General features: G+C 38.9%; 1 protein-coding gene across 1 annotated transcript in view; it reads left to right on the top strand.

Annotated features, from left to right (window-relative positions):
* Positions 1–14,770, top strand: part of fstl4 (follistatin-like 4) — a gene marked incomplete at both ends in the record, with an annotated part of 186,026 nt that overhangs the window by 6,803 nt on the left and 164,453 nt on the right. The window contains one exon of the mRNA XM_080509279.1: positions 1,562–1,595. Within this exon, the coding sequence (XP_080365405.1) occupies positions 1,562–1,595 (34 nt within the window). The remainder of the gene's footprint in view (positions 1–1,561; positions 1,596–14,770) is intronic.

Here is a 14,770-nt window from a genome sequence, read left to right as displayed (position 1 = left end):
ATAGAGATGAAGAGGCAAAGACGGAGGCATTGACAGGAGGCACTAAAACTGCTGTTTCTCATGAGGCTCTCGGCCTCCTGGGAGCCTGAGAGGGCCTCGCAGACGCACACATGTTTTATCACTGAGCCTCATTATCAGTGACATCCACACTGAGGGACGAGAATGCAAAATGTCACGGCACTTCAATTGCCATCACATATTGAATTCTTCCAAAGTGGTGTTGGTTTGAGAGACCTGCTTCTGTTTTTAAGCAGCAAGCCCATTGTTTGTTTTGCAGGTATATTTCAAGTTTAGTTTTAAGTAGAGACACGTTAATGCAAAGGTTTTTGTGCTGTAACAAGCAAAAGTAACCAGGAACTAAGAACCATACCAAATGAGCACAAACCAGCTGGATTCAGCTGAACATTAGTGTTGTATGATCTAATAATTAAATGTTTGAGTCCTTGTGATTTCCTTTGTAAATGGATCCACCACTGAGGGTGACAGAATTTTGGAACCAGTTGTGACACACTTAATACAAACATACTTTCTGAACATGTATTTCAATTAGTCAGGTTCAGGTTTTTTCTTCATGATTTACCTTGTGTTATGGTTGCACCAAAAGCTTTGTTTTGTTCTTTTATTTTATCGGCCAATTGGTTGATCCTTCTAAAGAAACCATATCTGGGTGGTTTTTTTTCAAACAGGTATTTGCAAATATCAGGTAACACCTGAGCTCCCCCCTCTTCGCTGGTCCCACAAGAAACTTAATGGACATCAACTTTATCCCAGTGAGCCTAGCTAATCCATTCAAATTGTAGTTGGTTCAAATATTTTTTTTATTATGAATGTTCGATCAACCATTTGACTTTTTCCTTTAATAAGACGCAATTTTGTTGTCTGACACAAAAAAATCATTGCAAAATAACTGAAGCAGATTATCGTCCTGCTTTTTCTTTTTTTGCCCTTGATGTTGCTCAGTGATGCCAAATGACAATTATCTTGTCTTAGATCATTCTCAGCACTTTCTGGTTTGCTTAACTTTTAATGTTAATTGTTTCGTGCTTCACATCTCAAGAGGATTGTTCTGGTTAACATTTGGATTATTTGGCAAAAGCCATGAGTGGAAGTGAACTGACTTTAATGTGACACCACTTGTCAATATCACACTCACAGACAGGACTGACACACCAATCAGCATTTATCCTGCGAGCATCAATTGTTTGACATCCTGATTAACGCTCCAGTACAATGCGGTGACACATACTATCTTGCAGCGTGTTGGCGAGCGCATTTCCAATTAGGGTGATTGAATTGAGTCTGGAAACGGCTTTAGTAAAAAGTCAAATCGTTTCACTGCTGTCATCCACCACACAATCTCTTTCTCTCACTCACGCAATCTCTGACTCTCTTTTCTTTTCAATCCCTCCATCGTTTCCACCGCCGTCTTTCTTGTCGAGCAGAAAAAGGTGGAAAAGGTGCCGTAACGAATGGTGTACGGAAAAGCTGCAGAAAGGGGCTGTTTTCGTCTCACTCCTCCAAGCCTGTAATAACCATTTCTGTGTGTGTTCTCTGTTTGCAGGAGAAGGGGAAAGCAGACGGTAACATCGATCAATGTGAGTACACTTACTGTGTTCAAACCAAACAGCATTTTTCAAAATATGCCATGTTGTGCTCTATTACAAACTCTTTTCTTCTTTCCGCTGTTATTCTGGCATGCGCTTTGCTTTTCTGATTACTGGGAAATGCTGCTGGAAAGTCACTCTAATCTTAATGGCTCCCATGAAATGGACTGCAGCCTGTTACTGTTGCAAAACTCAGATAATGACATAACTGTGACAATATGAAAAATCCCTTTTGGTATTGCACTGCATTTATTGCTCCGCTGTCCTCAGAAGAAGTGCTTGAAAAACACGTCATTTAAACTTTGAATGCATTTTAGTTGTCAGTGGATTCCAGGAGGAGATTCCTGAGCTGGTTGTGGGACTGGCAGGCATTAGGTTTACTCCATTTGACACAATCTGAAAAAGAAAGGCAGGAATATTTTCCATTAATAGTGTGAGACTCAGCCATGTCCAGACATTTTCCTCCAACTTAACAGCCAAGGAGTGGCAGCGTTTTGAAAATGACATTCAAAATGACAAGCTGTTCGTAAGTTGAAAAATCTATTTCTCAGGTGAAAAATCATCTGCCTGTCGGGCATCTTCACTCGCCTGTCAGGAATGAATAAGTTATGCTCATTTGACATATGATACAGAGTCGCGATTTCTGACATAGTTTGTCTTTTATTTCTTAATTTTTCCCCCCCAAACATTATTGATGTCCATCCTAAAAATGGATGAATTTCTTTATAGAGGCAGAACTGAGTATCAAAACGTCTGATCTTATAAAAGTTAAATACACTTTTGACCCATTGGCTCTGCTAATATCTAACAATGATTGTACCATTGTTTACTTGTGAAGCATATTTTATTTATATATGAGTGCAGTTTTTTTCAGCCCATTAAGTCCTGAGGATATTTAGGTTACTTGTTTATTTCTTCCTTCTGTGCTTAATGCAACATGAGGATGTTAGAAACTTTGCCAAACATTTTCTAAGTCATGACCTATGAAATACAGTACATTGTGATTTTTTTTACACTACAACAGCTACTTCCTTACATCTTTAAAGAGAATTATCACGTAACCTGCACCCAGTTGTTTAGTACAGTGGCCTTGAAGGGTCACAACACTACTCAAACTATACAAAATTTCACTTCAAAAGCTGCAGCAACACAATTTGTTGTAATGTGATGCTTTATTGTGATATGAGGTAGCCAAGAAGGAACTTTTATAGGCTACTTAATTTAAAAATTAGCTCCTGTCATTAATGGGTTAAAGTGTGGGGCTTCACTGGGATTGTAAACATATTGTTGGAGTGGTTGACAATCTTGTTTGATTTAAAATCTCTGAACAGTACAGGTATTGCACAAGTTGTAGCAAAGACTGTATTTTATTCCTGGCAGCAAGCAATGGTTGTTATGTATGTGTTTCATTTGTTTCCACTTCTAATAGCTTCAGCAGCTATTAATCCAATCTGTTTTTGTTGCGAGCTGAGCTGCTGTGAAAGGTGCTGTACGCCATAAAGCTGCACTGGCGCCGTTCACAAAGACAAATTCTCCATAGGTTTTCAGTCCTGCTGTTTTTGTGTATTTTGAGCTGTGCTTTATTATACAACAGCAGCATTGAGCGGTTTGTGTAGAAGTTACTGTAACGGCAATATTTCCAAGGTTGACTGCTTCCTATTTGACAAGTGACTTCATCTCTAAGCATTAGGCCCATTATGATATGTTGTCTCCATCTCCAGAGGAAAATGCTGTTTCTCTACTTGCAGACTTGCTTCTTTGTGCCTGCTGCTGCTATTCAACCTAAACATGCCTCGGAGGATTTCTTTTGTTGGTGTACAGTATGTTATGCTGCACAATTCTCCTTATCAATGTTTTGCTGGGTTGTTAATTTTATTCAGCTTTAAGAATTCAACCTCATTTTGTAATAATTGCTTTTCTAGTCTCATATACATTTCTCACCTGCAACTTGCATTTCTGTTGTCGGTGCAAAACATACAAAGAGCTTTGTCCGTGACAGGAAATGACTCTGCCTCCATCACTGATTTCTGTGTATATACTGGTTGATGCATTTGGTATAAGCTGCTCAATGAATTATCTAATCAGCCAATCATGCAGAAACAAAATCCATTTATAAATAGTGTGTAAATAGGCTTTACACATTCATTTACATGTCAAGAGTGTCTGCTGTAGAATATAAGTGACTTAAGAGTAATTTCAGAGAATAGCCGTATGAGCAGAGTAGCAGCATCCAACCCTCATTAAATGATTTTATCATTTTTATTTGAATTTCAGTGTGCTTTTTCAATGTTTAAGCTGCCCTGTGAAAAAAAACTCCTAGCAGTGTCTCTCAAGAGCTATTCAATCGGCATTGAAAAAGGGGGAAGTGTACATTTATCCCCCCCCCCCCCCCCCCCCCCATTAGGCAGCAAATTCCATATTAATTTATCTGGTTAAGTTTAGTTTTGTTAATCCATCTAATCTTCAGTCCTCCACAGAGGGCTGTGTTTCAAAGGAGTTATTTCATTTTTAGTACAGATACTTCAAATAAACTTGAAGCCTAAATGATTGAGCTATTAAATTTAAAGTTGTGATACTGTACAGTTACTTTAAAAGGTCTATCAACTCGTATTTTCTTGTGCCTTATCAGACTACCTTGTACACCCCGCCAATTCATCGGAGGGCCAACCCAAATAAACAATCACCCATATACACATCAACCTAAAAAAAAATTATTTAGAACTATCAGTATGTGTTGTGACTGTGTAAAGAACCTGAGAAGAATCCACATGGGAATAACATGAAAACTCCTTATAGAAAAAACAGGTATACAACAGAGCATCTGTACTAATCCTGCCCTGTCATTTAAGGACAGCCGTTTCACAAAGTTTAGCTTTTTTCCCACACACTCAGTGTTGATTTGCCTCTTGGGATTAATTATCCACTGCCTATTAGTATACTAAATTAAATCCACTGTCAAAATCAGGCAATAACATTTCATTTTCTTGTTTTTCTCTCTGATGATCAGCAGAGCACTTTGGGAGTGTTGGTTTTCAGTATCAGTGGTTGGTCTTTTCCATCATTTTGATCTTTAATCATGTCAGTTTACCACCCTCTTTTCTTCTTTTTAACTTATTTTTCTGTTCATCGACTTGTTTTCCCTCTGTTCTTTTCTTTACAGGTTATTTATTCTGTCCTTGTTTGACAAACCGTTTTATTATACTGTCTCCACAACTCGTGTTGAGAGGATGACAGTCAAGTTTGCCCAGTTTTACCTTGAGGACACAAGCTATCAGTGGAAATTGCCTCTGTGCATAGGCCACATATAGAGATTTTCAGATGTCTTAAACATTAGATCTCAGTAAATTATAATTTATTGGTTGGCAACTGACAAACTAGTCAAAACTACTCCTACAGCCTGAAAAAATATGCAGTGGAATTATCATGGTTACTTCTTTCACCATGGGTTGTTCCTGTCGGTGGGATCCATATGGAAAAATTGAATATTACCCATTTATCTTTCCCTGGAATGGTGATTAATTTGGCCTTGAGTGGTTAATTTATGAACCTTTGCAGAGGCCTAATCAGAGTTTGTTACCGTCACAAATTAAACAATGGGAAGAGGCAAAGCAAGTTAAGTAGTCCTGTGGTTCATTTAGATTGTAATTGGGTGAGAATTAGATGGGACAAGGTTGACAGAGAGACTCCCTAATAAGCAGCAAATGACTGGGGAGGAATCTGGGAGGCGGAAAAGATGAGGAGAGAGGAGTGTGGAGGGAATTCAAGGAAGCAGGGATCGGGGAGGGGTGATGAGAAAGAAATATGACAAATCCAAAGTAATTTCTTGGCTCAGTTGGTCAGTCAAAGATGATCCATACATCATATCACCTGAAGAATGCCTTGACACATTGTCATATTGACTTTTGCACTCTTAAAAAGCTGTACTTCACTGTTGATACAAAAAAACATGAGAAAACATTAGTTTCACACTGAGCAGAACTGACATTGTGGCAGGTTTTCTCATGCTCTGCAATGTTAAAGCATGAAGGTGAGTTGTGGGTTTGTGTCAGAGTGAACTTTAAAGAGAAAGCTTGGAATTATATCTGATTGAAATAGAAAGGAGAACTGAAAAAGTACACACAGCCAAGAGAAAGAAAAAGTACATTGAAAAAGATGAGCCAAATCATGAAATATGAGGTGAGAAGAAGAGTGCACAATATCAAAGGATAGGAGGGACAGTATATTAGTGAGTTATTGAGATATTGGGCAAAAATATTTCTACATTGTCATTATTTTTTTTTTTTAGATTTGTTTAAATTAAATTGAAGTAAAAGCTCAATCTGTTTATGTTGGTTGCCTTTGCCTCATTGGCAATATTTACTTGTTAGAAAGACAACATTCAGAATATTTTACTGTTAACAAGCAAACATCAACAAGCAGAAAATGAGAATGATTTTAAAAAGATAGTAATTCCTGTTAATGCTCATATGGAGAAAAAAATAAAAAAAAATTTGGTCAGTCAATGAATTCAACATCCATTGTCTGTTGTATGGTAGTCAGCTGATCGAAGTATGACTGTGGGGTATTCAACAAAGCAGAAAATGTCCCAAAAAAAGAGAAGCTCATGACTCTCGACATACCGAAACATTCTGACCTTTTTTTTCAGTCAAGAATGTGATCTCACTGGCACATTTTAAGCAAAGACGGCCCAGGTTTAGTTCATAAATGAACTGTGTCTCTGACATTTGTGGTTTGAAGCCCCATTCAAACATCTAATCTTAAATGCATGTTTTTGGACAGTGAGATTAAGCAGGAGCCTGTTGAGAAAACCTACTGACTGACGGATAAAAGATTGGAAGTCTCATATTAATTTTGTGAATCCCTGTGATCATTGCAAAGTGAATAGTTTGATTCTTAAATTGAGTTGCATCAGCAATAACTTTATTGCTGAATGCCGAAAAGAGCACATTAGTATGGTTTCTTTTGGAAAAAGTTTTTTTTGACAGAGTAATTGCCTTGGAAAAAGGTAATGGAAGGTTGTTGCCAAGTTGGAAATAATCCAAATACTCAGAGTAAGAGTTATTATAAGTTCTTTGAGCTAATTCCAACTTGAAAAGAGCTATATTACTTTGATTAAATGACTACTTGTCTGGTCTTTAAACTTTGCAGTTGATTTTTTTGTCATCAGAGATCATTAAACACATGATATAGATATCTTCTCTTCCCAAAAGTTCTGTGCAAGCAGGCTGTAGAATATATAGAGGCAGTATTTCATGTTTCTTTCACTTATTTTTATAGAAAGTAAAGGTGGTGCAGAATCAATCAGGTGTGAAAAACTGTAGCTTGAGCTGTGATTGAGGTATCAGGCGGAAGATTATCACCTTGAACTATATGCAAGGTGTTGAGGGAAATCATTAAGTTAAACACAAACCCTCTGAGCACACACTTTCTCATTCGCAAACTTTCACCGCCAGAAGCAACTTGTGATCGAGAAACAATGTGGCAATAATTGATGACTGTATTGTCCTTATATACCTAGTTTTTCAGTCTTTGTGTTATTGTGTTCAATTAATTTTATTAATGACCCTAGAACAAAGAAGTGACTCACACTTGGGTCCTGCACAAGGCTCCACAGTGGTGACAGGTGAACTCTGGGATTCCAACCTTCAAATTCCGGATCCCAAGTCTCTAACTCCTAAGCCGCTACTGTCTCTATATATAAACAAGGCCAGAGTCTGTACGAACACATTGTTAATATTATCAGGAACTCATGCTAACACGCCTTGTGGTGGGAATGTTTGTTCAAAATCCAGCTACTGTTTTGCTGCTGTTTTCTGGTTTGGAACCAGATGTGAAGCTGATCGTGACTTTCTCTTGTGTATTTTTCACTGCATATGGGGTCCAACACCAGCGGGAGAATAAATGCTAACAATGAAGTCATAACAAACCTTTATTTGATTTGATTTGATTTCAGCTTTTACATGTTTACAAGAAAATCAGACCCAATAGTACACATGCTTCTGTTATGACAAAACCTGTCTCTGTTAACTGTATTATTATATACACTCATATTTACAACATATATGCCATCATATTAGGATATTATCATAAAAGGAAGACTTCCTGTGAGTCATCCTACATTATTAAAAACTTGTAGAAATAATGAATCTTCACAGCTCTTAGGTGTAAGTCACTGTCTCAGTCACACTGTAAATCTTTTTGAAGTGTGATTTCATTAGGCTGCAGAACAATAAAGATTACCAAGCGAGAAGTTCACCGAGTCATTCAGGACTTAATCAAAATAGTAAAATGAAACAGGCTTTGCCAGAAACACACCTACCTTTATAGACAAAGCTGAAAAAAGTAGAGTATTCTTAAGTGCAGTTATGATTTACTTCATAAATCTTACAGTTTTCATATTGGCATGGACCTGAATAACGGTTCATTTGCTTTATGATCCTATTCACAGGCAGGCGAAGTTTCATGCTGTGATAATTTTTACCCAGAAAGTCTGAAAGTCAAAGAGAAAAGGGAGGTTGTAGTAGCTTGTGTGTGTGTTAGCTCCATGGTGAGCGTGCCTGAAGAACTGCTGAAGGGCTTAAGGAGGGCACACAGACTCTCTGGGGACTAAAAGGGACTGACAATCGCACTCTGAGTAACACTTTACTCTGACTGGGCTAAGCTCTATCAGTAGGCCTACTTGGATGGACGCACCCACACACACACACACACACCCACCCACACCCACACACCCACACCCACACACACCCACACCCACACCCACACCCACACCCACACACACACACACACCCACACCCACACCCACACCCACACCCACACCCACACCCACACCCACACACACACACACACACACACACACACACACACACACACACACACACACACACACACACACACACACACACACACAGAATAATGTAAGACCATACACACTCACAAGCAGACAAATTGATGTTTAGAGGAAAAAAAACACACAGCGGGGATTTTGAAAGGTAAAGGTAGATGTGTATTTAAATGTGAGACGCACAAGTTCTCTTGTATCATTTATGAACTTGAGCTTAATCACACTCAGCAATCCTGTATTGGATGAATCGGTATTAAAGTTGCCACATCCGATCGGATTAATACAGGTTGTATTTTGGCAAACACAAAAAATATATATATTTGCAGGGTATTAAAGAGGCCAAACAAACACAGGCCCAAGTGCTGTCTATTAATGATGACCTTTACTTTGAGCACTTTTCTGTCTTTAAACTAATTCACAACCTCTAGGATCTAATTAGGATTTACCTTAATTGTTATTTGACTTTAAGAGTATGTGTGTTTTACTTTGCCAATGGTATCCTTAACTGAGACCATTTCTTGTGTTAGTACTACAGCTAATTTGCATTTTTAGAATGTTGATGAATATATTTTTTTTATTAATTGATTGCTGATTTAGTTTGTAGTGTTTCAGGATAGATACGACTTTGATAGGACGTTACTGATTGTTTGCTGATTATTTGAACGTTATAAATTGCAGTTGTGTCAGCAATTGCAGTTGCATTCATTGTTTATTTGTTTTCTGATTATTAAGACGTTTTTCTTAAAGCCCAAAAATGAAGTGACTGCATTTATCATTTTGTGATGAATAATGCCTCTGATTAGTCATCATTGTGCTTATTCCTCACTTTTGACTCGGCAGAGGTCAACCTCGGGACAATACCAGCTGCTGATTTGCGAGTGTAAGCATTACTGCGAACCCTTCAGATCTATTCTTTACCTTCATTCCCCTGATTTTTACTGCCTTACCCATCAACCACAGACAGCTTTATGAGCTGAGAACAAAAATGATTGCTTTTGAATCCAGATTATATGCTACCACGGCTCAGCTCTATCTTTTCCCTTCACTCTGTCTTTCTGCTGCCGCCTATTCTGTTGATTCCAACAAATGCAAATCAACAGTGTGTGTGTGTGTGTGTGTGTGTGTGTGTGTGTGTGTGTGTGTGTGTGTGTGTGTGTGTGTGTGTGTGTGTGTGTGTGTGTGTGTGTGTGTGTGTGTGTGTGTGTGTGTGTGTGTGTGTGTGTGTGTGTGTGTGTGTGTGCGCGCGCGCATATATATAGTAATGTCCAACTTATTTCGCGATAACTGGTATTGGATGTGGCTGAAAAAAAACAGTGGACTCAGTCATAATTTAGCACCTTTAAGACAGATAATTGAGCCAGCAAACCTACATTCAAAGACTATATGGTATAAAAACTACAGCAAATGTGACAAGCAAAGTATTTATATGGTCAATAATTTCTTGGTACCTGTTCACATGAACATACTCAACAGGAATTGTGGGGGGTATAAAAGGCAACATGTGATGGATAAGAGGCATGGCATGGTTCCTTTAAATTTACTTCCAGTAGGTTATCCTATTAACGTGTGGTGTAGAAGTAAGACTTTCCTCAAAGGCCGAGACACTGACCGGGGAGCGTGAACAGCCTTGCACGTCGATGGAATAAATGAGACAACATTAAACAGTAGAGAGTCTCAGAGGAATCAAGGCAGCGATCGCATCAACACATCCAAGCAGTGCATACTGAGCTGGAAATTAATTGAAATTGGCTTGAATGGAATTTAAAAAGCATTTTAATGAGGCATTTGTATTTCCTGCATAATTTTCCTAAATATGACAACCATTTACCATTGTCCAGGTCCTGGCAGCATTATCGAGTGGGCTCTGCCAGGATTTCGCCTTTGAGGGTGTGCTTTTAGAATTCAACATGCAATTTGAGATTTCTCTGAAGCTCTTTGTCCATATCCACTCCTTTTTTTGTCGTTGACAAGACGGCACATAAAAGCACCGCAGCTGCTGTGACAGACATTTTGATCTCAACAAACTACTGTATACCCATATCCCGCAGAGAAGAGTCCCCAGAAATAACCTAATAGAGTCAGAGGACTCTCTGATCATTGTCATCGCACATATATAGAAATCTATTTTTAAAATTCTGCGCCAATCCCCGAAGCCTGCATAAAGAATAATGAGGATCCTATTGTGGATGTAATTTAAAAACAAGTCAGTGAGGCGGCAGCACCCGTGGTGAGGCAGGTGGGTTGCTTGTTCTCAGAAAATATTTGCCACTTTCTTCAGAATTGAATCACTGAATAATTTATTACTCAACAAATTTAAATGTAAAATGACTCGGGCAACCAGCTATCATGAGATTGAGAGGGAGAGGGAGAAAAAAAACAAAAAAAAACGTAGTCGGGGTTTATTTATTTTGTCTTTCCATGAACCTATGGCCGGAGAAGGTGTCCATAAAAGTCACCAGAATCATGCATAGGGAATGCAATCAGGTTACAGTGTGTGATCTGCAAAAATGCCAGATGTCTGGATAACTTCATTTCAACTTTAATGATGAAAAACAGATCTACCTTCAGTGCATGACCACATTTTTACAGTCTCACTTAACATTGAGCGACATGTCAGTGTGAAGTTGATGGTTAGTGTGACTGCTTTTCAATGCCTTCCAATGAGATTGGACATCATGGTTAATTTTGGAAATGTAGGTTTGTAGTCAGTATTTGAGACTACATTACAGTGACCTGAAAAAAACAACTAAACTATTGTATTGATCCATCTTCTATGTTGCCCTGTCTAGCTTTGCGTCGGTGCCTGGACAGGTCATATTTCCAGGAAACCCTCATGTGCAACCCCCCCACAGAATGGCCGCCAAGCCTTGAATATTATCACTCTGAAGCTTTTAGACCCATATACCCATTGCATTTTTTAAATTGTCAATGCAGCTAGTAATCAATGCTGAAAAATCAAATTGTGTAATTGTTTTGTGTATCATCAGTCTCATAATAATATTGCTTTATTACATTACATCTGATTGAGTTGGCATTGTTTAAACCTACCTTCTTCTTCCATGTGCTTCAGTTAAAAGTACATAAATTCATCATTGTCTCATAATATTAAATCCTGATGACCTTGTGTTGAAAGACGATCAATAACAGCTTTGAGTCAGATGGGGAAGCCATATTACAGTGGCTGCTGCCATCGCCAGCATTGCCTGGAGGTTTGACTGCGATTGTTGCCGAAACGAGCCAGCTGTTCTTGGGTTTGAATTTTGGGTGCACGATTCAGAATTCTGCCTGCTTGCTTTCCAGGAGCCCAGATCAGACAGTGATGATGGAGTGGAGAGCTTTGGCTACACAAGATGATTCTGCTTTGCTCTCGCTGCCGTCCTCTTTATGCGCTGTCACATCTACTGTATGGTGCTTTTCTGCCATCACTGTGACAGTGGCTTGCTGTGATATATCACCACACTGCCAGCCCCCAGGGACTATTCATCTTCTCAAATGTACTTTGTGTTTTGATGCAGTTAGAAGTTAGAAAATCTTATCAATGAAAACTGTGATGAGATTATTAAGTGTGTGAAGCTACTTTGCACTGTGAACAGCCTATTGAATCATTTACGTCACGCCAGGCACCACGGATGTCTGGATAATTAAGAATAAAGGTATACTTAATTGTAATGAAACTTACCTAAACTCACTTGTGAAGTAGCTCTTCTCAGTTTCACCCAGCGTCACATTAAAATGTTCATCTTTTTTGTTTGCTGGTCTCTACTGACTTCGGTGGAAGTGATCGTTGTGTAGTTCATCTAAACTCGTGTCAGACTTATTCTCTTTGACTTTCAATCGGTATTCCTTAGAATTCAGCTCGTGGCTTCATGAGGGCACTTTGAATTTCTCCTTTGAAAAATATTCTCTCTACATGAAGCTGCTATGCTTGGGAACCTCATCCTCCTGAAAGTACTTATTTCTGCTTCTTGTATCATTTCCTTAACTTTCTGGAATTCCTTAGTACACTTCAAAGATCAGGATTTCATCAACAGATACAAGCTCACTCTTGCCATTGTAAGAGAAAGGCCTGTATTAAGCCCTGTCTTTTGAATCAGGTGAGCTGGATCAGGGAGAGATTCAAAACATGCAAAAGAGGGTTTCTCCAAAACTGAGGAACACTGGTTTGGACAATCACTTTTTGTAAAAGCAATGATGAGATGAAGCCATGTCATTATTTTTTGTCTTCTTCCTGTCAGGTAAGTAAGCATTAACTCGCCATGTGTGAGTAACCTGATGCTATTTGGTAATGTCCAGGGACAGTGCAGCTTTGGAGCTCATTTAAGAAGGCGACTTACAAATTGTCACCATACAAAGGAAAGATGGGATGACAAGGCAATGTCACTTCAGAAGAAAATATCCCTCACAGCTTAACTGCTTTCTCAGGGAGCCGATACAATCTCCAGTCATATTCAGGAAATGCATTTCATATTCAAACACAAATGGAGCAATTTGTGCAAATAGCATGCGTGATGGTGGGGCTGACTCCCAGGTGCGTGAGCGACGGCCGGGTCTCGGGGGGAGAGACTCTTCACCCTAAACGCATCAGCAACGAAACCCTGAGCCCATGAAAATAGGCCGCCGAATGAATTGGGGTGTCATTGGTTAAGGGCATCGGTGTGGAGGGAGAGAGAGAGAGAGAGAGAGAGAGAGACAGGGGGAGAGAGAAAGAGCCGACTGTGGCTAGTGTGGTTATTTTGACATGTTGGAATGAGCTGTCTCTCAGCAAGCTAAGTGAAAATTCAGCTGTCATTCTGAGGGGGCGTCGACGATAACAAATTTCTCAGATGGTTGAAAGAGGATCAGAGTAATCAACTCACGCTTGGTTCTCCTATGACTTATCAAAGTGCAGGTTAATGACTGACCTATAAACCATTTAACTTCAGGTTATGTTTTCCTCAAGAACACATTTAATTGTGATAATAAAATTCTGTTGTTGTGAAGGACCTTTATTTAAAATACAGTTTTAATGGCTGTGATGCGCTTGGTTAAGGATCCGACATGCATACAAAGATGTTGGGTTTGCGTCACCATAATCCTGATAATATGTAACATTTTCATCCTGATGAGCCTTTGCCAGTCACAACAAGTGTTTGGATTGTGAGTTCTCGTGCTCATCCCTCTCCATTGCTGGCACCAATGACTAAAATATCTTTTGTTGGCAGAGATGATACAAATAACTGAGCATTGCTGGATGAATAGAATGCATTATTGAAAAAAGGTCCTTTTTTTGTGTTTTTATAGATTGCTTTGAAATGTTATCTAAAATGGTCATCCCAAAATCTGTAGATGTTCAGCAGATTTGATCTGTCTGTCTATCTATCTATCTATCTATCTATCTATCTATCTATCTATCTATCTATCTATCTATCTATCTATCTGTCTGTCTGTCTGTCTGTCTGTCTGTCTGTCTGTCTGTCTGTCTGTCTGTCTGTCTGTCTGTCTGTCTGTCTGTCTGTCTGTCTGTCTGTCTGTCTGTCTGTCTGTCTGTCTGTCTGTCTGCATTTTTTATCTATCTATCTATCTATCTATCTATCTATCTATCTGCTTGATTCAATCTCATGAAATATTTAAATGCTTCTTATATAGGCTTAAATAGGCAGCTGCCATGATCTAATTTTTGACTTGCATTGAAATGTGTCTTTCTCCCCACTGTGTAGATTGGATGAGGATAAAACTGATGAAAAATATATGCACCTGTCTTAACTCTTTGTCTTTTTTGTTATTTTGTTATTTATCCTTGATGTGTGTGTTCTTCATTCCTGCTGGACATTCACACCGGCTGCAGCAGAGTTTCATGTTAAACAAGCACGTCTCTGCTCTAGTGTAGTAGACAGAACACTCAACAGACCATAGTGCATAATGCTGAATGCAAATGGATTTCTATTACTAGACCAAAAGTGACATGCTAATAGACAATAGAAATGGTGCAGTTATGGGACAGTTTACCAAATAATCTCTTCTTCAGGACTAACAATTCAGAATACATCGACACTTGGTTTCTTTTTATTTGTTGAGGCAGGGCTTTTATGCAGAGGTACAGGAACAACTAAATACTTGATAATCAATACTTTAAAAATTACATTAAGTAGAAATCATCAATTTATCCACCCATCTTCCATACGGCTGTTGTCTTGTGTTGGACAGTTGAGCCAATCCCAGCTTTTGCAGGGGACACCCTGGACAAGTCACCAGTCCATCTCAGAGGAATTTGGATGCTTGATTCGAGACAATTTCACCTGAACTAGGCCCATCATGATGAACTTCAGGACGATTATAATTGGAT

The sequence above is a fragment of the Blennius ocellaris genome (genome assembly GCF_963422515.1).
Source record: "Blennius ocellaris genome assembly, chromosome: 14".
Taxonomy (NCBI): Eukaryota; Metazoa; Chordata; class Actinopteri; order Blenniiformes; family Blenniidae; genus Blennius; species Blennius ocellaris.
The sequence above is the reverse complement of the archived record's forward strand: the minus strand, read 5'-3'. Positions and strand labels throughout refer to the sequence as shown.